At 32.9% G+C, this 25,784-nt stretch overlaps 1 protein-coding gene across 14 annotated transcripts in view; it reads left to right on the plus strand.

Moving 5' to 3' along the window:
* Window positions 1-25,784, plus strand: part of SLC4A10 (solute carrier family 4 member 10) — a 264,790-nt gene that overhangs the window by 159,455 nt on the left and 79,551 nt on the right. For 6 of the 14 annotated variants that reach the window (XM_081052804.1, XM_081052800.1, XM_081052798.1 and 3 more), the window contains exons 7-11: window positions 5,558-5,649; window positions 6,631-6,720; window positions 11,549-11,706; window positions 14,763-14,850; window positions 23,382-23,528. In XM_081052804.1, the coding sequence (XP_080908930.1) occupies window positions 5,558-5,649; window positions 6,631-6,720; window positions 11,549-11,706; window positions 14,763-14,850; window positions 23,382-23,528 (575 nt within the window). The remainder of the gene's footprint in view (window positions 1-5,557; window positions 5,650-6,630; window positions 6,721-11,548; window positions 11,707-14,762; window positions 14,851-23,381; window positions 23,529-25,784) is intronic. The other 8 variants (XM_081052797.1, XM_081052794.1, XM_081052805.1 and 5 more) reach the window with 3 other exon arrangements.

The raw sequence follows: 25,784 nt of genomic DNA on the forward strand, positions 1-25,784 counted from the left end.
AAAATAAAAATCAGCCTTTTGTGCTTAATGATCTAGAAAGAGAAATATATCAATCTTTGTATTTGTCATGTAGGTCATGCACTCAATTATATTTTAAGACACTTGGATTACAAATCTATTATAAAATATTATTACCCTTGTGGTAAACTGTATACTAAAACTAATTTAAGACAGTTTCTTTAGGTCTAGGATATCTTCATTCTACCGTGTCCTTTACTAATAAATCTAATTCCTTTTCTTTCACATACCTTTTCACCTTATTCTGAATACTTTCCATTGTACCTTTTATTTAAGATCTCAAAAGAAGTCACAGAGCAAAAGGTCTCTAAGTTACTTTCAAAACCATAGATTACTTAAGAATATTTAGATTTAGAAGGATGGGATATGTGTATTAGATCTGCATAGATTCCAGCCCTTAAAACAATGTATGCATATGTATTGTGAATGATTTTTATTTATGGCCTTTGTAAATCAGTTTTATTGCTTTACAATTACTTTTTTTTTCACAAATGTTGGACTTTTTGTCTTCAAGTGCATAATGTTTCTATGTTCATTTAGATAATTTATATGCATTCTTGTTTTGTAACTACTGTGGTATCCTAAGTAAGATAGAGTTTAAAAGTTATCTGTCATAATGTTCTACCTCTGAAGAATAAAAGCTAGAATAACAATTCTTAGAATTCCTTGCAAGAGAACATATTAAAAGATTCATGTAGGTGACAGAATTAAACGTTGTATAATAAAGTTGTTTTCCATTGTTCCAAAAAAAAAATCAACGTGACAAAAAAAATCTACGTTGACACCACTGGTGGTTCTGTTCAGAGGCTGTTGTGTTGTTACTGAGTTTTGTAATGTCAAGACTGGATTTTAGAAGCAAAAATATTTCTAGTATTACGTGTTTAAATTTGTTATTTCCTATATTACATTAATTATTTTCAGGCATAATAATTTTTCTCCAGATTTAATTCTGTGCATACTTTTTACGTTTCGGAAGTGAAGCTCACTTAGTCAACATTTTCTAAATATTTAGCCTTTCTTTCTTCATGTTCTCTATTCCCATGAATAAATGTATTGTTACACATGTATGTAACTTTGTCATTCATCTTTATATTTCTTTATTTTGCTCTGTCTTGTGTCTGTCTCTAACAGGCTCATCTCATCTCTGTACCTCCCTCATCTCCTACCCTTTGGGTACTCTAAATGCGTTGAAGGTTTCTGAGGTAGTGTAAACCAGTTTGGTCTCTAGGTTCATAGTAATATACCTCCATGTCTTCATCCCAGTTTCCTTCTATGACACATGATTTTCAGTGGATTAAGCAGTAGCAAATAATGATGTACTCAAGTGATATGTTATTCTCCTGTTGATTTGAATTTGGCCAAATAGAAATTTAAAAGCTGCTGTTTGACAATACTTAAGTACATAATTTATTGAAAGAAGAAGAAAACTGTAGGATTTAAATGAGTGAATGTGGTACTTAACATATTTTTTGAGAACATGTTTTTACAGTTGTTTCAGTAATGAGTTGCTTCAATGATACAGAGTTACTTAAAATAAAACAATAATACTTTGACATAATCTCATGTTCCTCCCCCACAACTTTATGATGAGGGAAATGTCTATGCTAGTCTCACAACAGACTTAGTGAAAAATTTACAGACTACCAGGTAGGAAGGCAGAGCTTCCATTTTCTAGTTAGTAGTCACTTGATTACTCTCAATTTTCTCCTTTGCTTGTCCCACATCTTTTATGATCTGCCTTGGAAAAATACATGGTCTATAATAACTTCATATCTAACTGATATATGACCCCTACATGGAGGTCCAGTGGAAAAAAATGAATTCATGATTCAAATGAAAATTAATTCAAGTATTATTTGCTAATATGAATACTATAATATATACTTTAATTGCTAAGATGTACAATATATGTTAGAAATTTGGATTTAAGGTGGTGAACCCTTTGAGTTTAAAGGGTTGAAAAAATAAACATATATGGTAAATATATAAGGATAATATTAGGTTTCTCAAATATTTCAATAGCCATGAACACTTCCCAGTTCATACTAATTGTGTCCACTTTTTGAATAATTTACCCTGAATGTAATAAGGTTACTGAGTTAATATATTTCTTTGAAAAAAATTTTTGGGATAGTCATTTGTATGCCTCATAACAGATGTGATTAAACATTGCAAGAAAATTTATTTATAAAATATATTAATATGGACAGTGATCACTGTACAAAGCGATGGTTATGTAAAAAAGTAGGTAAAAACATGTATGTTCACAAGCATTGTGGCATATAATTAGACAACTTATCATAAAAAATTAGCATTTACAAAGCTTCCACACATATATGTGATTGCTAAATACTCCCTCTATACTATTTTGTTCTGGAGGGAGAAATATCCTAGCAAATTCTTTGTTATTCTTTTAGGAAACATATTCACTTCTGGTGAAGTTAAAATCCTATACCTAAAAGTTGTCATTCTGTGAACTAGTATTGCTTTAGACTTCAGTGAAAAAATAAGGGATGCACTTTCAGAATCTAAATATACCGATTCTTCATATGTAATAATATTTGAATTAATAAAAGTCATTTTGAAATCTAAGCCCATCACTTTCTTCTGAAGGGCAGTGATAATTGGAATAAACTAAAGAATCAGTGTTTAGACAGATAAAGATTATAGTTGATAATAGAATTATAAAAATTACTTTAATTCATGAGGTTTCCAGTACTTGATAAACTATAATTTATGTGTGGATTTTAGTTTGATAGATATAGATGTAAATATAAACATAGACATAGAAAACAAAATTTTAAGCTTTATTTAAAGGTTTCTATTTTTTTCCAAATAACCCACACCAAACTTGTTAGTTTAATTTTTAAATAATAATACCTATACATTTTTCTGTATCCAGCCAAGTTTTCAGAGACTACCATGAAGATATACACACATAATGTGTATTGCTTCATTTTAACAAATTAATGTACATGTTAAGAAATAACATTTGGAGTACTCTTTAAACTTTGTAGGACACTTGATGTGATTAAATATATTCAGCTACTAATATTTACTACTATTATTTGACTATTACTGCTGAAATGTAAGAGATACCAAATTTGTGGTTTATATTCCTATGTCATAAGTGGTAGTTTTAATGCTTTTTTTCCCTGCATCAGCAGACATTCTATGTATATCTCTAGAATCTAGAACTAGCAAGGAATTTACTGTCATCTAGTATGTCGCCTGCTAGTTAAATACTCTCCACTAGGGCATTACCTATATCACTTAAAATATTCATAGGAAATAGTTTTTAAATCCCTTTCTGATTATCAACTTTATGAGGTAATATTTTGTAAAATTTTCATATTATAGCAAGAATACCATGGAACAATAAATCCCCAAGTCTATTAATGTGTACAAGATAAAATGCAAGTGCCAATGTTTTAAATGTATTACAAGAGCTGGATGTAATTTATGGAATGTTCTGTTTTTAAAGTTTATATATGAAAACCCAGACTTCAATTTCTTTAATTTTTAAATTATAGCATATTTTCTATCCAATTAAATTTATTCAAAGTTGATGATTTTTGCATTGGGTTGACTCTTTTTGAGTGTGTTTTCTGATTGAATTAAATAATTGTTCTTCCATGTAGTTTTATATCATACAAAGTAAATTATTATAAGAAAGCAGATATGTTTAATTTTTTTCATTCCTTGAATTTCATCACTCGATTTTACGGAACATTCTGTAAATTTAGGTTTAAATATATCTAATGTTCTAACTCATGAAAATATGGAGCAATGATGTGAAACTGGTGATCGAAGACATCTGTTAGTAGCACAAATGCATTATGTAAAAGGTTTTTTTTAATTGCAGTTATTATTTTGAGAATGATAAATTAAATGGCTGCTAATGAACTGTTCACTGTCATAGCTGCACATTGCAGTTAGAAATGGGAGAATGAACATACTTGATGCAGCTTTAAGTGTCATTTCTCTGAAGTTTATATATATATTTCTTTGAAAATGCTATAATCAGATTTTGTGTACATGGTTTGAGGTGAATTTACTTTAAAAAGTCATTTAAAAAATTTTTTCCAAGTGTATTGTTTTACTTTGTTTAGTGAAAGAAAATAAATATTTCAGTTCTAGCAGAATCTTAAGCCCATTACTTTCTGTCAATAGAAAATTTTAAACCATGAAAAATTGTATCTGTTAACAAATTGACCCCTGAGAGGATTGATAGTTCAGAAAGGGAAATTCTAGTAATATTTTAAAGTAAGTTATTAGTGTTTTAAATAAAACTTCGTAATTTCTAGATAACACAATATAAGCTGTATTTCATGAGAGAATTTAAAGAAAAGGTTTTATTTCTTTATGTGCCAGTAGTTTAGAGAAGTTCAAATGAGTACAGACTGCAGTCATTGGGGAAGATAAGACTACAGGTGAACTTTGAATAAAGTTGGAATTTTGGTAGGTAGAGAGAAGAACTAGGCAGAGACAAGAGTGTATTTCTGATGTATAAGATGAGAATAAGAGCAGTATTTTGAAGTCACTGAATTATGATCATAAATATGGTCAAGGCTTCAAAGCTGGGTTGTCGTCATTGTTTCACAGCAAAAGTAATAAGTAAGGATGGGGAGAGGTTAAGGAAGACGAGAGAGAAGTGAAATTAAGCAAACCCCATAATTTTTCATCATTTCATTACTACATATGGAGAACTTACAGATAAATTGAAAGAAAATGTTTCATAATTAGTGAATAATGGACTTTGCTAGCCATTGTCATTTTTTCAGCTATACTGTTCACTTAACTAATATCATCATCTTCCCTATAATTGGGAAAGGTGACAAAATAATAAAGTTGCTGATTAGTGTTAATGGAAAACTAATACAATTCAAGTTTATTGATTTTTTATCTGCAGACAAATATCAGTGTGCTTATACAATCATAATCAGTGACAAGCATAAAATCGTAATCATAGTGTTTGCTCTGTGTGAGGTAAAGGTATTTCTCATTGAAACTCCCATGTATAAATCTCTAAAAGTTATTATCAAAGAATTTTTTCTCATTAGTTTATTTTTTCGAATGCAATAGAAGCTGTAAATATGCTTCGTACTTTTCAGATAAACAGTAACATTTAAAAAAACCATACATTTAAGGCAAATCATAATAGACGCCTATCTTATCTTTGTAAATGCATATATCATCAGTTTTGGATGAAATTTAAAAATCAGTGATGTTTCAAAACTATGATTAGATTTAAATATTTTTTGTAGGTGATCTTTCTTCAGAGAGTGTAACTGTTTAGTTAAAGAGTTTTAATCTGAGAAATGGTTTACATTTTCTTGGTTGAATTCTCCCATTTCTATCTGTGACTGATAAATAAGAATCTTTGTATTTATACAGATCTATTTATATTGACCTTTCATGCTTACCTCATAAACTCATTAAGAAATCTATGTTAGTCGAATTTAATTCATTATTTCATTCAATATGTCTAGAGTTATGTAAGGAATTGTCCGTATTCTATAATAACAATCTCTTTTAGCAGGTCAGATTGTTTCTCCACAGTCGGCTCCAGCCTGTGTGGAAAATAAAACTGACGTGAGCAGAGAAAACAGCACTGTTGATTTTAGTAAGGTAAGTTTTTCTTTATTTAAGTCAGCTGCTGAATTATTCGTAGAAATTATTACCCATTTTAAGAGGTGTTGACAAATTTTTCTGCATGTACATTTTTTATTACTTAGCCAGAGCCTGACATTGTTATAGGTAATGTTAGCATTTAAGTTCACATGTAACATTTTATTTATTCACAAAACCAAACGTGTAAGTTTTATGCATTAGTCTTTGGGTTTCAGCCACTTGGTAAAATGTATCTCTTCCAGTAAAAAGAAAAACTGGACATCACAGAGAATTTAACAGAGTTTATTGTTTAACACTTTGCTAGTTTTTTCAAAATAATTTTTTCCTCTCTTTGTAGAAAAGTAAATCATATATTAATAATATAAAGTTTCCTTGTCAGAATTCAGAGAAAGGCATTAGCGTAAGAAAACACTAGAACACGATAGAACTGAACAGTTTTGCGTGAAAACATAATAAAGATTTACTGTTGAGGGATACATCTAATTGGAAACAATTCAAATGAAATCATTTACTTGAATTATTCTTAGAAAATGAGTCTGTGAAAATGATGTGATTTTGGTTAACAAATTCCTGACCTTGTAGTTGTGCTATTGTAATAGGCTATATGGCAAACTGATACTTGAGCAGGAAAGGGTTTAAATATTGACCAAAAATAAAGAGGCTCAACATTTCTCTTTATCTGAGTGGCTGAAACAGTAGTAACTCAAGTGTTTGTGTGTGTGTGTTTCCCAGAAAACCCCTTAGCACTGGCAATGAGTGTAACAGTAGGAGGAGATGGGAATGGGAGGCAGCCGCAGAGGAAGTTATGTGCCTCAAGCTTCTGAAAAGGTTAACAGCCATCAGCTCCTTATGGCTGATTCACAATACCCCTGCCAATGCCGAAATGGCCCGGGTCTAGTCATGTGCATGCTCTCCCTCTGGTGCGAGTCTCCGTGGGAGCGCCGTGTACCAGCTTAAGTCTGTTAATTATGCGTGCAGGGTCTGGGAGGCCATCAAAAGGGGCATACTAGTCCATGTGGGATGAAACAAAGGCACGAAAAAGGACCTCCACACCAGCAAGAGAGAGAGGTGAGGGCATACTCGGGCTGTGTTTCTACGGTGGTTCAACGCTCATTTCACTGTATGGAGGCATGTGATTCAAGTATTACCGGTATTAAGCCAGTTCAAATGTATTCCATTTGCCGTTCCAAAATATCTTTGTAAAGCATTACATATTCATTCATCTGCAAGTTGGAATAAAATTGTCACACATTGCCATACATTTAATTTCTGATATTCTTCATTTGAAACAATATCTTAAAAGCAGTGACATAGAAGTTGCTTACTTGTTTATGCAGGTATTAACAGTACAGCATGGCCATACTCAACATTCTCAAAAACAATGATAATAAGTCACATCCTTTCAATAAATTACCCTTTAACTTTTCTTTAAGGATATCACCCCTTGACGCTGAATTTTATATCTCCATATCATGTTGCTTTTAGTTGACTGGCCTATCTTTGGCAGCGTCAAAAATGCTTCATCGTATTTGAAAGAAAATGAATTTTGCCATTTGGAGAGAGTAGAGTCTTGTCTTCAGGTCTCCCCAAACAATTAGAACTATAGAAGAATTAAAAACAAATTTTCCTTCTTTTCCATTTTCTTCTATTGGATTTTCAATCTCTTGTCCATTTCATCTTTTAATAGGCAAGCTGAATTTCTAGCACTCTCTACTCAGTGCCAACTATTTATATTCATCAGTCAGAACACGGCACATGGGAAAGAACATGGCTTTTGAGAAAGAGCTTGAGATCTTGAATCCTAACTCTAGCATTTATAAACTATCTGATCTTGGAGAAGTCCTCTGAACTTCAGCTTTCTTATTTGTAAAATAAGAATAATAATACCTATTTATACTTTCGTTGTGAAAATCAAATGAGGTAATACAAAGAATGCATGGTAGAGCTCTGGGAACATAGTAGGAATTCAGTAAAGGTGGCTATTATTATTATTATTATTATTATGATTATTATTATTGTCAAAAAGAAATACTAGACCAGAATCTAATATATTTTGGTCTCCCCTGGATCTCTAGTGCCTTGAACAGTATTTGGGATGTATTTGTTGAATGAATCCTGTGAGATTCAAAATAATTTAAACCTTTACTTCTAGAATGCTTTTGAACAACCATTAAATTAACACTTCTTACTTTATAACCTGGGAGGGCAGGATAGTACGGTTTGGAAAGAACAAATGTGATCCATCATATGGAAACAAATTTTAGTGTCAAATTTTGCAGGTACATGAGAGAAGGTCTTTTTTAGCCTAATGACTTCAGTTAGGTAGTAAATTAATCACAGTTCAGCTAGTCTCCAGGTTATTTTGTCCATTTAAATATTTTGAGTTTTAATATGTAAATTCCAAACCCCAGAATTTTGAGATGTTAAGAGCAAAAACATTCTTCATTCATTTCATGTGACTCGATCCTACATGTTATCTACATTCAATCTACACAGTTAACCCTTCCAATGAATGGATATGCCCATCAAATGTATTCATGTAAGGGATGTTTTTAATATAATCTGAACTGTCAGGTATTTGCTTTCTATAATGTTTTTAAAAAGCAGATGTGTCAAAACACTCTATATCACTGTTTTTCAATCTGACATGTAGAGGTTGGTAATTTTAGTATATCCCAAATGTTGGTGGTGTTTCTTTTATTTCAAATGACTCAAAAGAAAACTTCACATTGTTTTCTATGTAGAAAAAACTTTCTTCTGCATCAATCTTTAGTATGTGAAACATAGTCAAAAGACTTGGACTATTAAATCCTAGAACTCTAGGAAACCTTAGAAATTTAGAAGGTGAGAAAGTTGAATCCCAGAGATATTAAGAGAGCAGCTCAACGTCACTGGTTGGTTAGTGTCACAACACTATTTCTCCCCAGAGGACCCTATTAATTTTCTTGTACTTTCTATAATGGGCTTAAAACTTAAACTTTTCCCCTAAAGTCTCATCTGTATTTCCTTCGCATCGCAGTGTGTAGCTTGTCCAGACACTTCCAGTTCTACTATGATCTTCTGTCTGACTTTGTTCCCTAGAGATATAATTGTTCCACACCCACAGCTTAAGCACCAAATGCCCAGAATAAAGCGTCTTTCCCTTCTTAGCATGAAGGTCTAGAGAACCCAGCGAAATGAATGTAAATCCAGATCCATCACAGTATAGCTTGATTTCTTTAAGGTCCTATTCAGAGGAAGAGAAAATTCCAGTTTTTCTTTGTCCATTCCAAGTGTTTGAGTCTGCTTGAGGGTTGTCTTAGAGGTGTAATTCAAGCTAATTCCTTAGAGCCCTTTTAGGTATTTGTAAATTTATAAAAGGTTAAACTGTGGTCCTTACATGTGATCTTCTGTTATATTAAAAGGTAGTTAAATTGCCAAATAAGGTTTTTAATGAATTGTATATTAACACAAATACAAAAATATAGGACTACCCCAGGAATAATATAAATATAATTGTAAATATAATAATTAGGTAATAAATTACATAATCTGTTACCCACCAAGTATATAACTACTTCAAGAATAATGTAATGAGTATAATATAATGGCTACTCCAGGTATATATTATTTAACTATAATTTATTATATTTAAAAGCAAAATATAAATTTGCTACTCCTGAAATTTAATTCTGTATATTTAATGTTTTTTTTTCCAAATAACAGATATCAATTAATGATATATTACATATTATATAATGCAAAAATAAAATCATGTGTAAGGACCATGTATTTCCTTTTATAAAATTAAAACTATTTTAGCATACAATGTACTCCTTGATTTAATTAAATTGTATCTTAAAGCAGTTATTTTTATAATTGCCACCTTTCTGAGGCACAGACTTCAATAATTAAGACTATGGTATTTGTCAAACGATAAATGAATTTATAGGAAGTTTTCCAGGTGGAATTTAAACTTATTAAAGTTATAACAGGTATTATCACTGTGACTCATATTGCTTATCAATTATAGATTCTTCTTAAAAAGGCTATTTTCTTATTTTAAATTTTTTTGCAGTGTATTAACATTGAATAATTGTTTTTTTCCATTGGGGGAAAACTTAATTTTTACTCTTTTAGACTCTGAAAGACTTAGGAAGATTCATTATATTTTTCTCACAGGACTAATAGCGTAGATGTTATCTTTTATTCCCTTCTTGAGAATTTATGCATTATAGTGAAATTGTAAAGCGTAAGTAATCGAAAGCATTTCCAATGTGTGCATATCACCTAGCCAGAAAAATAAATACAAAAACATGATAATAATTCTTATCAAATTTAACCTTGTATTAAAAAGGTAAATAGTTTCATGTCTATAAATTAAAAGATTAGATTCTATAAAAAGAAAATATTTACCATATAATATCTCAATGTATAAATTTTATGAGTTTAAAAATTTATATTTGGGAGTATATTTATAGGTTAAAAATTTTGGAATTTATGATGTTTGTCATAACTTTTATAGGAAGTTTTACTTTGTTAAATTATTTTTTCCTTAAAAATAAAACAATGATTTTATTTGATATTTTTAGTGGAGTACTGCAAATTATTGTTATATTGAATTCTTATGATAAAATGTATCCTCCATATAATGGGTTTTAAGTTTTATGGCAGCCTTGTTTTACAGAAAAATTAAATAGTTGTAAACCTTCTAAATAGCTGTGTTGAGGTCTTGATATCAGAAGCAACATATTTAATGTAGTGCCTAGAGGCTGGCAATTGACTTTCTAAGGTACTCCTCATAAAAGTTTTAATTTTTTTCATTTTTAACTTCTTGGAAAAAATGTTCTCAAATCATTAAACTTGAATTGTATATTAAATCATCAAAAGAACTATCTGGACTAAAAAAAATCTCAGCCTCACCTATTTTGACAGAGCTCTTTTCTTTCTCTGTCTTGGCTAGTCCCACTTTGATCTTTGGCCCCCATTTCATTAACACAAGAGCATAAAACCAATTACTAGGGCAGATAAATCTTATTGTTTCTACAAACAGATTTCCATAAAAAGCAACTCAAATGACTTAGAATCAAGAAATAGGCCTTGTAAAATTTACTTTAAAGTCACTGCTTGGTTTTCACTGAGACCCTGTGCTTAAATATTGATATTTACTCTGAACAGTTTACACTCATTTTTTTCAAACTTCACCCTTAACTCTAAGCATTTCTTCTTGTTAATGATCACTTTTATTTCGTGTGTATTCATTTCAATCACAGACATCTCATATCAGAAAGTTAACTATGGCTCTTCAGCCACCCCAAATGTTAATACTTTTATTTTTGTTTTCTTTACTCTGCCATATCTAAATTATCTGATGAGCAATTAAAATTGAAGAATGATCAGTCAAAGTATAGATTGTGAAGGATATAGAACAACTAGAATAAAGATGAAGACAAAGTTCATAATTCATATTGTAAGGAGAAGCATGATTATATATTTTTTTGAAGTAGGCATGTTTTGAGTATTAATTAATTGAAGTATATTGTGCACAAAATTAAGATAATGTAGCATAAAATATTGAAATCTATTGGCAAATGCCAATTGAATTATGATTGAAGTATATTTAATAGAGCGTATGCTTTTTTCTCTCTGAAAATTTTGATATTGCTGATACCGAAGAAGCTTCTTTAAGTATATTGAATAGAGAAACTAGAGTACTCAGCTTTTTGATGACAAATTAAAAAAATACACAAGAAAAAAAGTTATTTCTAAAGGGCAAATGACATGTTTAACTATTTCTAAAGCTTATTTAAACTATATTTATTGATGGATTACCATATGTGAAGCACTGTCCTAGGATATGATTTAGCAAATTTTTCCAATTTTGATTTATCTTATTTTACTTGTGTGATACTCGCAGGTTGATCTGCATTTTATGAAAAAGATTCCTCCAGGTGCTGAAGCTTCAAACATCTTAGTTGGGGAATTGGAGTTCTTGGATCGAACTGCAGTTGCATTTGTCAGGTTGTCTCCAGCTGTATTGCTGCAAGGACTGGCTGAAGTCCCAATCCCAACCAGGTAAAAAGCCTAAGAGCATCTTTTGTGTTTTTCCTAAACCATGTTTTGTGTGGAAAAAAACACAAGGAGCTAATATAATTTACTCTGAGAGAGTTTTTTCTAGAAACTAATGTTCAATCCACAACACTGTTGTTTCTTCTTGTTTGTGGAGGAGGGGAAACAGTGCTTTAAAAATTATTCTTTCCTTCTTCCTCTCAAACTTTTATGTTTTTTTTCAGGCATGCTCCTCATCTCTGAATACTCCGGTTTATATCACCATATAAATTATTTCTTATAATTTTGGTAAAAAGTGATGAAGTGCTAGACTTTCCTCAAGATTATATTAGACTGTGGGCTAAAGAGAGGATTCTGTATATGAGTGTGGTCAAACCCTGATTGATCAGGTTCCAAGGCTTGGCTTATGATTGAATGAGTCGGCCTTCAAAATATGTGTAAGTGCTGTCATCAGGATAGTCCAGCCCACACTTAATGCACTGCTTGTTTTAATCCGAGGCACAGTCTAGCTCCCCTACATAGAGTCTGAAGAATCATTGGTAGTAGCATCATGGTACTGTGGCTGAATCCAAATCAAAAGTATAAGTTTAATTTGATTACATGAACTTTGTTTTTATTTAACTATGTGTAAAAACAAACAACTTAGGGATAATACAAACTGAATTATGTTGTTTGTAATTTATTTTATAGATATAAGACTGTCCATGTGAAAAATATGAAGAAAAAAAAGGACTTAGTACATTAGGTTCCTAACAATTCATCTAGGGGACCTTATTTTCTTCCTGTCTCCCTCCATCCAATGTGGTTCTTATATAAAGATAGCCTTTCACTCTGATCCTATTTCTATAGCAAAGCATATATCTCTGGGGCTCCATCTTCCACATGACTGGTACCCTTTGTTTGATGCTCTAACTGTTTCAGATGCTGTTAGTATGACTCCTCTTCCAAACATGGAATGCCTGAGCCAAGTTAAAATGATGTAAAGTTCAAGTGTTATGACATCTGGGTTTGTAGAATATGTTTCCTCTGTGAACCTTTGTCCTTAACTCAAAACATAGCATATTACATCACTCTGTGCTTTAATTATGGTAAGATATCCCCTATATATGGAATAGTTTAGTCAGGAGAGGCCTCATTTTGTAAGAGCTTAGCTAACTGGAATGGGATTCAGTGTTTGAGTACCTATGCCTGAATCTGTGGTTTGAGTCAGGAACTCTGTTATCATTCAGCTTACAACAAAGAAGTTCATCCTTTTGGAAAGCTAATGAGACTTCTGATACATACCAACTTTTATTTAAAAAGGGTAATGATGAACTGAGCTCATTAAAGTAGCATCTGATTGTATTTGATTAAAGCTGTGTTTTTCCATACACACTCTGTAACCTATTCAGAGTTTCTGGGAATTTGGGATTCAGATTTAAGATGTCAAGCTTACTCATTGTAGAGGTATTATTTCAGTAGTTTAAAATTCCTTTTCAGTCTTCTAAGCAGTATATTGTTATTCCACCATTTAAGAAGGTGTCTGATGAATTCTTGAGTAAATGATGGCTATTTATGCCCATGATAGTTCCTGTATTTCAAATGAAAGAAAAGAAAAATTCCCAGGAGTGAAGAAAAGCTGTAATGGGGTAATACACCCTCACTTTGAAAACTGTCAAAGTTTAGGTGACCTCATTTCATATTGACAGCAAAGTATGTGTAAAGAACAATGGAGGAAAAATTAGGGGCACAGTAGAGCCACTGCATAAGGAGAGATTAAAAAGACCGGACTAGTTAAGAAAGGTGGAAAATAGAAGAAGATTAGTTAGATAAATAGAATACAGAAAGCCATTCAAGGTTCCTAATTATTCTTTCTTGGAGGACAAAAGGACACACCATGAATATAATAGCAAAACATAGTAAAAATGTCAGAAAATAATCTTTCAGGACTTTATAAATAGCCCATGCAATAGAAACCTGAAAAATAGCAAGATGTACATAGGTCAAGAAATTTCTTAAAAGTATTATAGTTGATAAAGTATCTGCCACCACATGAAATTATTCCTGCTTTAAATGTATAGTGGACATTTCTGTATAGTAAAAATTGACTAGGATTTAGTTACAACTGACGCAAAAAATTAATATCAGACCCTAGAAGACTGTGTAATATATGCTTCATGTAAAAACCCATACATTCTCTAAAGCTTATAACTAAATGAAGAGTAGAATTATAGTACCCATTTTAGTATATCTTACAAGGCCATTAGTCTTCATGCCTAAGAGCAGAAACCATTTAACAAATTAATACCATTGAATTATATTGTAGGATATGAGCTGTTTTTAAATTTTCACAATTTCCCTGCAGCACTGACCTTTTTAGAGACAGGACAATTACCAGTCCTGTAAAGTTAGAACACGTATTGATTTCTTCAAAAACTCCAGTTGTGATGATGAGTTTGCTAGACTTTCAACCTAATTTAGATGGAGTATCATAATGCAGCTGGTAATTTTATTCCTCTAGCATTGGAATTAATAGATCATTAACTCCTTTATTTATTTATTTATTTATTTTTGTGCCTAACTGGTCTTTGATTCCTGAGAATATTTTTTCTATTAAATGTAAAATTTACATACACCTTAGTTTTTTTTGACCATGTGTTCTTTCTTTGTTTATACAACTGTATTATCTTTTCCCCTTTCAACCTAGTTCTACAATTTGCATGTTAGTGAATTCTCTTTCTTACAATTTAGAATGGTTTAATCCGATTTTAAATTTCTCACCTTATTCCTCTAAGAATTATAGAATCCTTAAAATTCTCAGTAACAACTGTGTAGGCTTTACAGGTAACAAAATGGGGGAAACACTGAGATAAAAAATAATCACAGATTCCCAGTGCTTAAAAACCTTAAGCATAAGAGTCAATCATTATACAATGTTTCAAAATAATAATAAGCTGAAAAGAAGATTTTGCATCAAAATCCCCATTTGAGTAATTCCTGTGAGATGAGTGATTCTGTACTACTAAAACTATTTTTATATTCTACCATGATACATTCGTGTTTTATTTTCTTCTTAATTACAGATTTTTGTTCATTCTTCTGGGACCTCTGGGAAAGGGTCAACAGTACCATGAGATTGGCAGATCAATTGCAACCCTAATGACAGATGAGGTATTTATTCAAGTTCATTGGGAACATTTTCCCTACTAAGTACATGTAACTTTTGGCGTTCCTGTATTCATGACAATTTACTGTGAATCAGTTTTATCCGTATTGAATCCCCTTTCTATGTTTCCAGTAGAAAACTTCCTTGCAAAAATTTGTTCAAAAGGGATAATAAATTGACACATATGAATATATGTTTTAAAACCTCATATTCTAAAATAATTCATTATTTAGTGACATTTAGAATACATTTATTAAAATTATTCTCATATGTGCTGCCAAAGTGAGCACCATTATTAATATTATTACAAATCTCATTTGAGCAAAATAACTTTTTGGAAACATTTTTAACAACTTTATTTAGATATAAGTCCTATGTCACATAATTTACCCATTTGAAGAGTACAGTATGTTCAGAGTTGCATGCAATCATGGAGAGTTGGGCAAAATAATTTTAAGGTGTCAAGAAAAAACAATGGCAGTTTGTCTGAATAGTATACATGAGACTAAAATCCATGCAACATCTATCAACGCTCGTTACAATGGCCTGTAAGTAGTTGTTCTTAATCTGGTGGTCTCTGAACCATTAGAAAAGCTGTAGATGGATTTCAAGGGGCCTGTGATCTCCCTGATACAGCACCAATTTTTTTATCTAAAATATTTGTACGTAGATTTTTTTTGAACTGAAAAAAGCTCTCATCAGCTTCTCAATGAGGTGTATATCTCAAAAATGTAAGGTTATAAAAATAAGAATGTAAAAAATAGTATTATTTAACTGGTTTTTGTATTCTCCAATATCTTATGGTATTGTTGTTTTTATTGTTTTATTGTTATTATTTGTTATTATTGTTTTATTGTCATTGTTATTAAAAAAGAGCAGATGCAAAGATCACAGAAGGAGCATAAATTCAAAATTCAAGAGTAAATAATAAATGAGATTATATGTTTTTAGAATCTCATCTAAATAATTTAATGATGTATTTACTGAAATACATGGCTTTCAATACTGTCAAATCTGTAAAAAAGAGTGAATTAATATTACATATAATTTTTACTAGGATTATGAAATCTGAAAATTTGAACTTGTGTTTGGGGTTCGATAGAAATTACTTTATTATATGTATTATAATTATGTTTTATGGTTTTATATCAATTAGTTATCGATGTTTACACATGGGAAACCAAAAGCTAGAGAAAAACATTTTTTTTTCATCAGTTTCAGAAAGAACTAACTTAATGAGTGTATTAGCTTCCTACAACTGCCATAAAAAAAAATTATACAAACTGGGCGATTAAAACAAGAACAATGTATTTTCTCCTATTTTGGGCAGCCAGAAGTCTAAAGTCTAAAGGTGTCAGCAGGGCCACCTTTCTCTGAAGGCTCTAGGGGAGAGCCTCTCCTTGTCTCTCTAACTTCGGGTGGCTCATGGTGTTTCTTCGCTTGTGGCAGCAAAATTCTAATCTCTGTCTCCGTCTTCACATGGCCTTCTCCCTTGTGTCTCTGTGTGCCATCTATTTTTCTGTCTCATACAGACATCCATCATTGCATTTAGAGCCCTCCCTAATCCAGGATGACCTCATCTTGATTGTATCAGCAAAGATCTTTATTTCAAGTAAAGTCACATTCTGAGGTTCAGATGGATGTATGTTTTGAGAGGACACTATTCCATCCACAGCAATGACTAACATTTCATTGATGGAATCTGGGAGAAGACAGGAGAGTGATAAAAAGGGCTTCATGAGGCTCCAAAACTTGCTTTAGTAGAACTCTTTTTGAGATAATACTCATACTATCTTTGTTTTTAGTGGTTCCACAGTATGGCAAAAAAAAAAAAAAAAAAGGACACTGATTTCTATTCCACAGTTTAAGTACTGTCACTTTCATGTGCACATATGTTTCATGTTATGTTTCCACATCTAACATTAGGACATTACATTAAGATATCTCTATGGCATGGGGCATGTTATATGGTGAGAGGGGCACATTGTATCATGGGAAGTGCATACACACTCAAGGTACCTTTCTTCCAAAACCTCTCCTTCTCCTATTAGGAGTCAAGATTTTCTCACAGAAAGATGTCAATTCCAAAGTTTTTTGTTTTTTTTTAAACTAATCAAGTGGACATAGAACAGCGGAGAAACATCCATGTTTTAAAATTTTTAAATTTAGAATCAGAGTAGAGAAGGATGTCCATCTTTTTCCTTAATTAATGAGCCATCTAATGAAGGCTCAAAATTGTACTGATTAAGAACAAAATTTAATACGTTGTTCATAAAGTTTAATTTAATTAAGAAAGTGATGAATTGGATTATCAAATTTTAAATTACGTGAGAGCGGTCACCACTTCATTTTAGTGCCCTGATTTTGTCAGGTGCTCAAATAAACATTTATTGACTGAGCTCAAACATTTGTGCTTCCTCCCTGAACTGGGAACTCCTGTCTTTTTCTTTTGTATCTTCAGAATTAGAATAGTGTCTGGCCCTCAGTCAGGGTTCAATAAGTTTTGCTTTTTTAAATGAATGAATGACTGAATGTGTGCTTCATTTTAGCGGTACCTTATCTTGAATCAATCCAATCATTTATTTTATTTTCTGTTGAACACTAGAAGAGATGAATCATATGGCTTTTGCTTATTAGCTTTACTAGCAATGTATTAGTCTCCTCACATTCTTGAAAATTATTAAACGCTCCAAACAGCTTTTATTTATGTTGATAGTATGCCACTATTTATCAATAATAGAACTTAAAAGTGAGAATTTTAAAAAATATGTGTTTACGAATTCATTTAAATATAACAATAATAAAACCAATAACTTAGTTTTATGACAACAAAGGAAAAAACAAAGAAAATTACTAAGAAGAGTGGTTTTTATTTTTTGTTCTGAATTTTTGAGCCAACTATTTTCTGTCTCTGTCACCGAGATCTTAAGTCAACAGTGACTCTTTCTGTTCAGTCAGCAACCATGCCCAATATTTGGTAGCTACTTAAGAAATACATATGAAATTAATGTCCAGGTTTTTCACATTCATAAAATAAAATCTCTTACTGCTTAACATAGCATCAACCACTGAAGAAGAATTGATTGAATCTGAATCTCAAGAGCTTTGAAGGAGTAGTTTCTAGTTGGCCCTGAATATCTTAGCTTCATTCATCTCCTAGCATTACAATCTGAATTTTGTCACTACCAATCTACTGAAACTGCTTTCAGTAAGGTCACCATTTATAAATGGTGTATCCTGTGTTTAGTAAGGTCACACTTACAAATGGTCTCAGGTGCTCTCTCATTGGCATTTGACATTACTGAACCCTTCTTCCTTCTTTTTTTCCCATGAAGAACAGTTAAAAGTAGTTGTATGCTTTGTTTTGACACCAAATCTTTGAGATTTGTAGTATTGCTTACACTGAGGTCATAAATATATCCTTCTGTATTATGTTCAATGAGATTTATACTTTATCTCTCATATTTAAGATTTTAATATACCCAGAACTGCATTTTGTGTAGGATATGGGTAGACAACCAATTTTTTGTGTAGGATATGTGTAGACAACCAATTTCAGTTCTACATAATCACTTGACTTAGTACCATTTATTGATTTGTCGATTATTCATTCGATGGTTAGCAATGCCTGCATTTAACAACAATTATCCATCTGTGCCATCTCTATCTTAATTATAGTCGCTTTACTATAATGATTCTTGGTCTCTAGTCGGACAGATCCCTCCCTCATTGTGTTCTTCATTAATTGATTCAATAAGTATTTATTGAATGTGAACTATTTATCAGGCACTCTTTCAGTTGCTGGGGGTATATCAGTGAACAATATGGACAAAAGCCTTTTTTTTCATTGAGCTAATGCTCTGGTGGAAAGACAGACTAACAAATAAATAAGTAAAATATATGCTACATGGTAATAAGTGCTATGGAGGAAACCTCAAAATCAGAGAAGGGAGATAGGGATGGGATGGGGAGAGTTGCAAGTAAAAATAAGGAGGTCAGGGAAGGTCTCACTGAGAAGATGTTTCATCAACGAACCTAAAGGAGGAGAGGGAACAGGCTATTCAGATATCTGAGGGAAGAGCTTTCCAAGCAGAAAGATAAACAAGGGCAAATGCTTTGAAACTGGAGTGTGCCCGGAATATCTGTGGCACAGCAAGGAGGACAACATGGCTGGGCAGGAGGGAGCAGGGGAGAGAGCAGTCAGCAATGAGGTCAGAGAGGTAAGCCGCCGGTCTGTGTAGGGTATGTAAGGACTCTGGGTTGGGATGTAAATGGAAGGTTTTGAGGAGAGAAATGACATGATTTATCCTACATTTAAAAAGCACTGCTGGGCTCGGCCCTTTTAGAGAAGTAAGAGCAAAAGCAGAGAGACCATTTAAGTTGCCATTGCAACAATCTCATCAAGCAATCAATACAATTCCTGTGAAAATCCCGCCAGGATTTATCAAGAAGCTTGATAAGCTTATCCTAAGAAGTATATAAAGGAACAAAGGTCTAAAAGTAGTAAAAGCAGGCTTGAAGTAAAAAAGTAAACATATTTTCTGCCCCTCCTCCCCACACACGAATTCACTGATGCTTTTCCTCAGACTCCTTTTCTGGATCCTTCCTTCTTCCCATTCACTGCATCGATGAGAACTTCGCTACTTAATTATCCACTCTGGCTCCTACATTATCAGTTTCTCCTTCCCTAGTATATAATTTCTGTCGTCTTAAAAGATGATCTAAATTTCCTATCTTTTCAAAAGGAGAAAGAAATGAAAGGAGGAGGAGAGGAAGGAGGGATGGAGGAAGCGGGGGAGGAAGGGAAGGAGGGAAGGAAGGGAGGAAGAAAGGAAGGAAGGAAGGAAGGAAGGAAGGAAGGAAGGAAGGAAGGAAGGAAGAAAGGAAGGAAGGAAGGAAAGAAAGAAGAGAAAGGCTCTTTCTAGTTACATGATCTCAGACAAGTTCACCTCAACTCTCTCTGCCTCAGTTTCCTCATCTTCAAACTAGAAATGATATAGTACATATTTCATGATATTGTTGTAATAAATATACATATATTTATTGTCTACTATATACTGATGATAAGGTAGTTGAAATTAGAGACATGTCACTGGTTTCATGGAAAAGAACTGAATTTATCCTTGACTACTCTATTTCTTTCACACCAAAATCCAATCTGTCAGTAAATCTTCCTTTGATAATATTTCCAGAATCCTACTACTTCTCCCTTTCTGAACTGTTATCACCTGGCTTTCACATCCCCTGGTCCATCCCACCATTATTACCCTATCATTGTAATAGACTCCCGCTTGTTCTCTCTGCCTTTGCACCATTCATCCTGTTCTCCACATTACAGCTAGAGCAATCACTCTTTTGCTCCAGACACTCTAATGGCTTTCCATCTCATTCAGAGTAAACATCCAAGTTCTTATGATAGTGTACAAAGTCTTACAAGATGTCCTTCTGCCTCTTCTACCTTACCTCTCAGACCTCATCTCCTGTTCCTCCCCCTCTAGCTCACTCCTCCCTAAGGAGCTGGCCTCCTTGCTGCTTCTCAGACATGACAGGCAATCTCTCACCTGAGAATCTTTGCACAGACTATTCCTTTTATCTGGAAAGCTCTTGCTTCTGATAGCTGTATAGCTCTATCTTTAACTCTTTCGGGTTTTTGCTGAAATGTCTACTCATTGAAGGCTTCCTTAATTACCCTGTTTAAAATTGCAGCACACCCAGTTTTACTCTGATTCCTCTTTCCTGCTTTATTTTTCCCCATACATTTTCCACCACCGAACAAAATATTTGTTTATATTGCTTATTTTCCATCTCTTCCCTCCCACTAAAATGAAGGTCTGTGAGGGAATGGATTTTTGTTGAACTTGTTTAGTGCTCTATCCCTAGTACATAAATAGTTTAATAAATATTTATCGAATGAAAGTTCAGAACTCATGTTTTAGCATGAAAAAGGCAATACACAACTAATTATATGATTAATAATTTTAACAAATAATTAATAATTTTAACAAATAATTATAATTACAGTGAAAGTTATCAAAAAAGGACTAGGTGTTAGGGGTGCATTAACAAGATGTCTAATCTTATTTGACAGAGGATCAGGGAAACCTCTAGAAGTTAGGTGTATATTGAAATCAGAATGTTAAGTTTAGCTAAACAAAGAGAAGGGGAAAAGGCAATTTAAATAATTAAGTTATTGGGGAAATTGGTGATAGGAAATCAATAGTAAATAAAATTTTTATTTTAAAATCAAACAAAGCTCCTATATCTTTGAGGAGCTTTAAAATAATGGGGAATCAGCTATTCTGGATGAATTTAGACATTCATTTATCTAAAGCAGGCATAGGATCATTTGATCTCTTGAAGAGATTTTTTAAATGAAATGAGATCAAATCAAGAAAGATTTCAAGAGTTGCTATTGTCAGGGAACAAGTTAATTCTAAACGCTCATTGGAATTAAGAATATTTGTAATTCTTCAATGTTCAGATAAGGTCTCATGGCCAAGTTAAGATCTCTAGAACTCAGTGGTTTATGGCAAAGAAATCTGTGCTGTGCTTGCAGTATTTAAAAGTTCTCTTTGTCAAACTACAACTAAACCATTAATATGTCTTTGATGTATTCATGTTATCCTACGTAAAGACTGTATATCATCCCAATGATTTTTTAATGAAATGTTTTTAGTTGGAAGGTAAAGAAAAAAACCTTTGAAAACAATCATTATCATTTCATCAGCAGTTTAGATTGAGTATCAAAACAGAAACTAAAACAAATGGTCTAAAAATAGAGTATTTGAAAACACAATTTTCCTGTAAATTTTGGTGTATTTGGTTACTGTAATATGGATTAGCATAAAGAATAATACAGTAATCCCAAACCTCAAATATTTATCTGTTCCATTTCATACTATGCGAAATACAAATAAAAGAGAACTGTTTATATTATATTTAGTGTAAATTAATTTTTCCCATTCATTTTTATTTTCACTTTGCCCACTTATTGTATTGCATATACCATTCCTCTGTTAAGTTAGGAGAGATTAGGTTTGCTGCAGGAATAACCAACTAAAATCTCATTGGTTTAAAACAACAAAGATTTATCTCTATCATGTTGTGTGTCCGTTATATGCTGGAAGAGAGGACTTGATAATTACAGTCTCTCAAGTGTCCTGGCCCATAGAAGCTCATCTCCATCTGTGTTTTCTCCATCACTGGCAGACAGAAAGCTATGTGATAAGTCACACAGAAGTGCTCATAACTTCCATTTGAAAGTGACATTTATATATATATATATATATATATATATATATATATCCGTCCAAAGTCCACATGTCCTATGCTTTGAAAGGCCAAAGCTCAAAATATCAGATTTTGGAGTGAGGAAAAGTTTATTGATCAAGAAAGAAGCCTTCATCCCAGAAGATGAGAGATCTAATCCATTTTAAGAAAGGACAGAGTTCAGGCTTCTTTTTTGTCAAGGGAAGGGAAAATGGGAGGGGCTGTTTTCGTAATGATTAGCATGGGAACAAGGCAGGCTTGATGAATAAGATGGAGTCAGAGAGACTGATCATTTCACTCTGTTACTAATGCCATGGTTCCCAAAAAATAAGACCGGGTCTTATATTAAATTTTGCTCCAAAAGGTACATTAGGGCATATTTTTTAGGGGACATCTTTTTTTTTTTTTTTTTTTTTTTTTTAGGGGACATCTTATTTTTTCATGTACAACAATCCACATTTATTCAAACGTAGTCATGTCATCTTCTGGAACATTGTCATAACATACTAAATGTGTCCGTCTGGCTGACGATCTTAACTGGGGCTTTTTTTCAGGGAAACACGGTAGAACACAACTAACCCCAATGTCAAGGAAGGCAAGAAATGCAATCTTAGCATGTGTCTAGAAGAAGACCTGTGGTGGTGTCTATCAATAGTTTAAAAAACTACCACAGGGGATGCGTGTGTGTGTGTGTGTGTGTGTGTGTGTGTGTGTGTGTGTGTGTGCGTGTTCTTTGAATGGAAATAAGCTTTCTATACTGTATAGATATGATATATATCCAGGAAATACTAATTTATAACATTATTATTTAAAAATTGACACAAAAATAACCTTTTAAATTAGTTTATGTATGCCAGGGTATAAATATTGCTAAAATTTCTAATTTACTCTATAAATTTTTATCTCTAATTTTAAGCAAAGGTTTCTTTCAGAAAATTTGATTTATCTACACATAAATAACCTTTGCCAAGCTTGAACCGTTAATTCTAGTTTAATGAGATTCCTTTCATCCTCCTTTTCCTTTTCCTTACTCTTACCTCCAGAAATTTCAACATTCATTTCAGTATTCTAAGCAAAAAATATATCTGTGTGCATTCGTAAAATAAACTCAATGATATTTTACATTAAAAATGTCTTTAGAGTTGCCTATTTCTTCAAATTATTATACACACATATGAGATAAGTAGAAAATGAAAACACTGAACACATTAAGTATTTTTAACTGTTTTTTTAAAATCTATACATGGTATTTCCTTTCCTTCCATAGGTATTTCATGATGTTGCTTACAAAGCTAAAGATCGTAATGACTTGGTATCAGGAATTGATGAATTTTTGGATCAGGTTACTGTTCTCCCTCCTGGAGAATGGGATCCAAGCATTAGAATAGAGCCTCCAAAAAATGTTCCTTCACAGGTATGTTTATTTGAAAATACTCTTATAATTCCATCATTTTGTTGTCTTTTAAATACACGTACTAAGATAGTATAACCCATCAAAAAGATTCAAATGATTTGAATTACAACCTAGTGATATTGTGATTTATAATAAGAAATACATATTTGGTCTTTGTCCTGTTTTTGGCACACAGCTCCTAAAACCTTTGGAATTTCCATTAATTTCTAGAAATTCCAGAGCAACAAAGGTGTCTTTTGTTATGTTAATGAGGCAGCTTTTGGAACTCATCTAAAGATGTGATGCCAACCATGTGATTAGAGGGTTGGAACTTTCAATCCCACTCTCCCACCTCCAGGGAGGGCAGAGGGACTGGAGACTGAGTTCAATCACCAATGGACAATGGTTTAATCAATCATGCCTGTGTAATGAAGCATCCATGAAAACACAAAAATACAGGGTTCTGAGAGTTTCCAGGTTGGTGAGCACGGGAGATTTGGGAGAGCCATGCATCCGGAGAGGACAGGGAAGCTCCTTGCCCTTTCCCCATACCTTGCCCTACACATCTCTTCCATCTGGCTGTTCCTGAGTTACATCGTTTTATAATTAACCAGTGATCCAGTAAGTAAACTCTGAGTTCTATAAACCGCTCTAGCAAATTAGCTGAAACTCAACGAGGGCATCTTGGGCAGCTCTGATTCCCAAGTCAGTCAGAAGTTCAAATGACAACCTGAGTTTGCAACTGGCCTCTGAAGTGGGGCTGGGGTGGGGGAGAGGCAGTCTTGCAGGACTGAGCCCTCAACCAATGGCATCTGATGCTCTCTCCAGGTAGATAGTGTCAGAATTGAGTTGAATTGCAGGAAACCCAGCTGGTATCTGAAACATTGCCTATTGGTTAGAATGTCACAGACATAGATGAGGGTAAACAGGATCAAATGCATGGTGATGGAAGGAGAACTGACTCTGTGTGGTGAATACACAATGGGATTTATAGATGATGTAATACAGAATTGTACACCTGAAATCTATGTAACTTTGCTAACCATTGTCACTTCAATAAACTTTAATTAAAAAAAAAAAGAATCAAGACACCCAGGTTCTGCTATTAATATTACTGGTTTGTATGAGCTTAAGCTGATGCCCTAACCCCTCTGTCCTGATGTTCAAATCAGCTTGTCCAATAGAACTATCTTCAGTAATAGAAGTGTCCTATCTATGCTGTCTAATGGGCCAAGCCACTATTGAGCACTAGAATGTGCTTACTGCAACTGTGGAACTGACTATTCAATTTTAATTAACTTAAATTTAAATAGCTGCATGTAGTTAGTGGCTATCATATTAGAAAGCGCCGTTTTATATAATGAGTTTGAATTAGAGATATGCTCTATGCTTCTTTACATTTTAACATGTGTTGTAATTGAATAACAGATACGATGAAACTATGTTTTTCTTTTATTAAATGGACCATAATCAATTCAAATATATTTAGCATTCTGACTTCAGACATACTAATTCAAATAACACTTTCTACCGTGAGGTCATTTCCATGGTCTTTATTCTTTTGAAATGAATAAATAACAGAATTTTAAATATTTTTTTCTTTCATTTAAGTGAAGAATAACCAGTCACCTCAAGTGATAACCCTGAATCACTATTAGAACTTTGTGGCAGTCATTATAATCACTCCCTTGTATATACCCTGAACTTTACTTTTCAATCATGCCATTTACTTGCTTGTCAAAACCACAACCCTATGTGAATTCAACTCTTAAGTCTGTACCTGCATTGACATAGCTGACTGTGGCTGAAGGAAAACATATAATTACACTGATCTCACATAATTCTTGACCATGTATCTCAAGTGGGCCCTCAAGGTTGCAAGTTCATCATACTACCTAAATCCATTCATTTCTTCTAGATGCCATTTCACTGTTTTCTCTCCTCAAACCTTCAGCAATCCTTTCTGGTCTTCACTGTCAGATGTTGACTTGCTTTCTACTTCCCTGAGAAATATGAAATGATCAGGAGAACTTCCACAGACTCTTCCCGCCACACCTATGCACCAACCAGCATCTATCGCCACATATTCTGCCTTCCCATATAGTAGTATTGATGCATTAGCCAAAGTCGGCCTTTACCTGGATACTAGAGCCCATCTCTTCACACCTACTCCAAGACATTACTACCAATTCTCTTCTTTTTCCTTATATCATCAATTCTTTTGTTCTGTATTATGTCATTTTTATCAGCATACAACATGGTTAATTTGCAAATCTG

Source organism: Rhinolophus hipposideros, assembly GCF_964194185.1.
Source record: "Rhinolophus hipposideros genome assembly, chromosome: 6".
NCBI lineage: Eukaryota > Metazoa > Chordata > Mammalia > Chiroptera > Rhinolophidae > Rhinolophus > Rhinolophus hipposideros.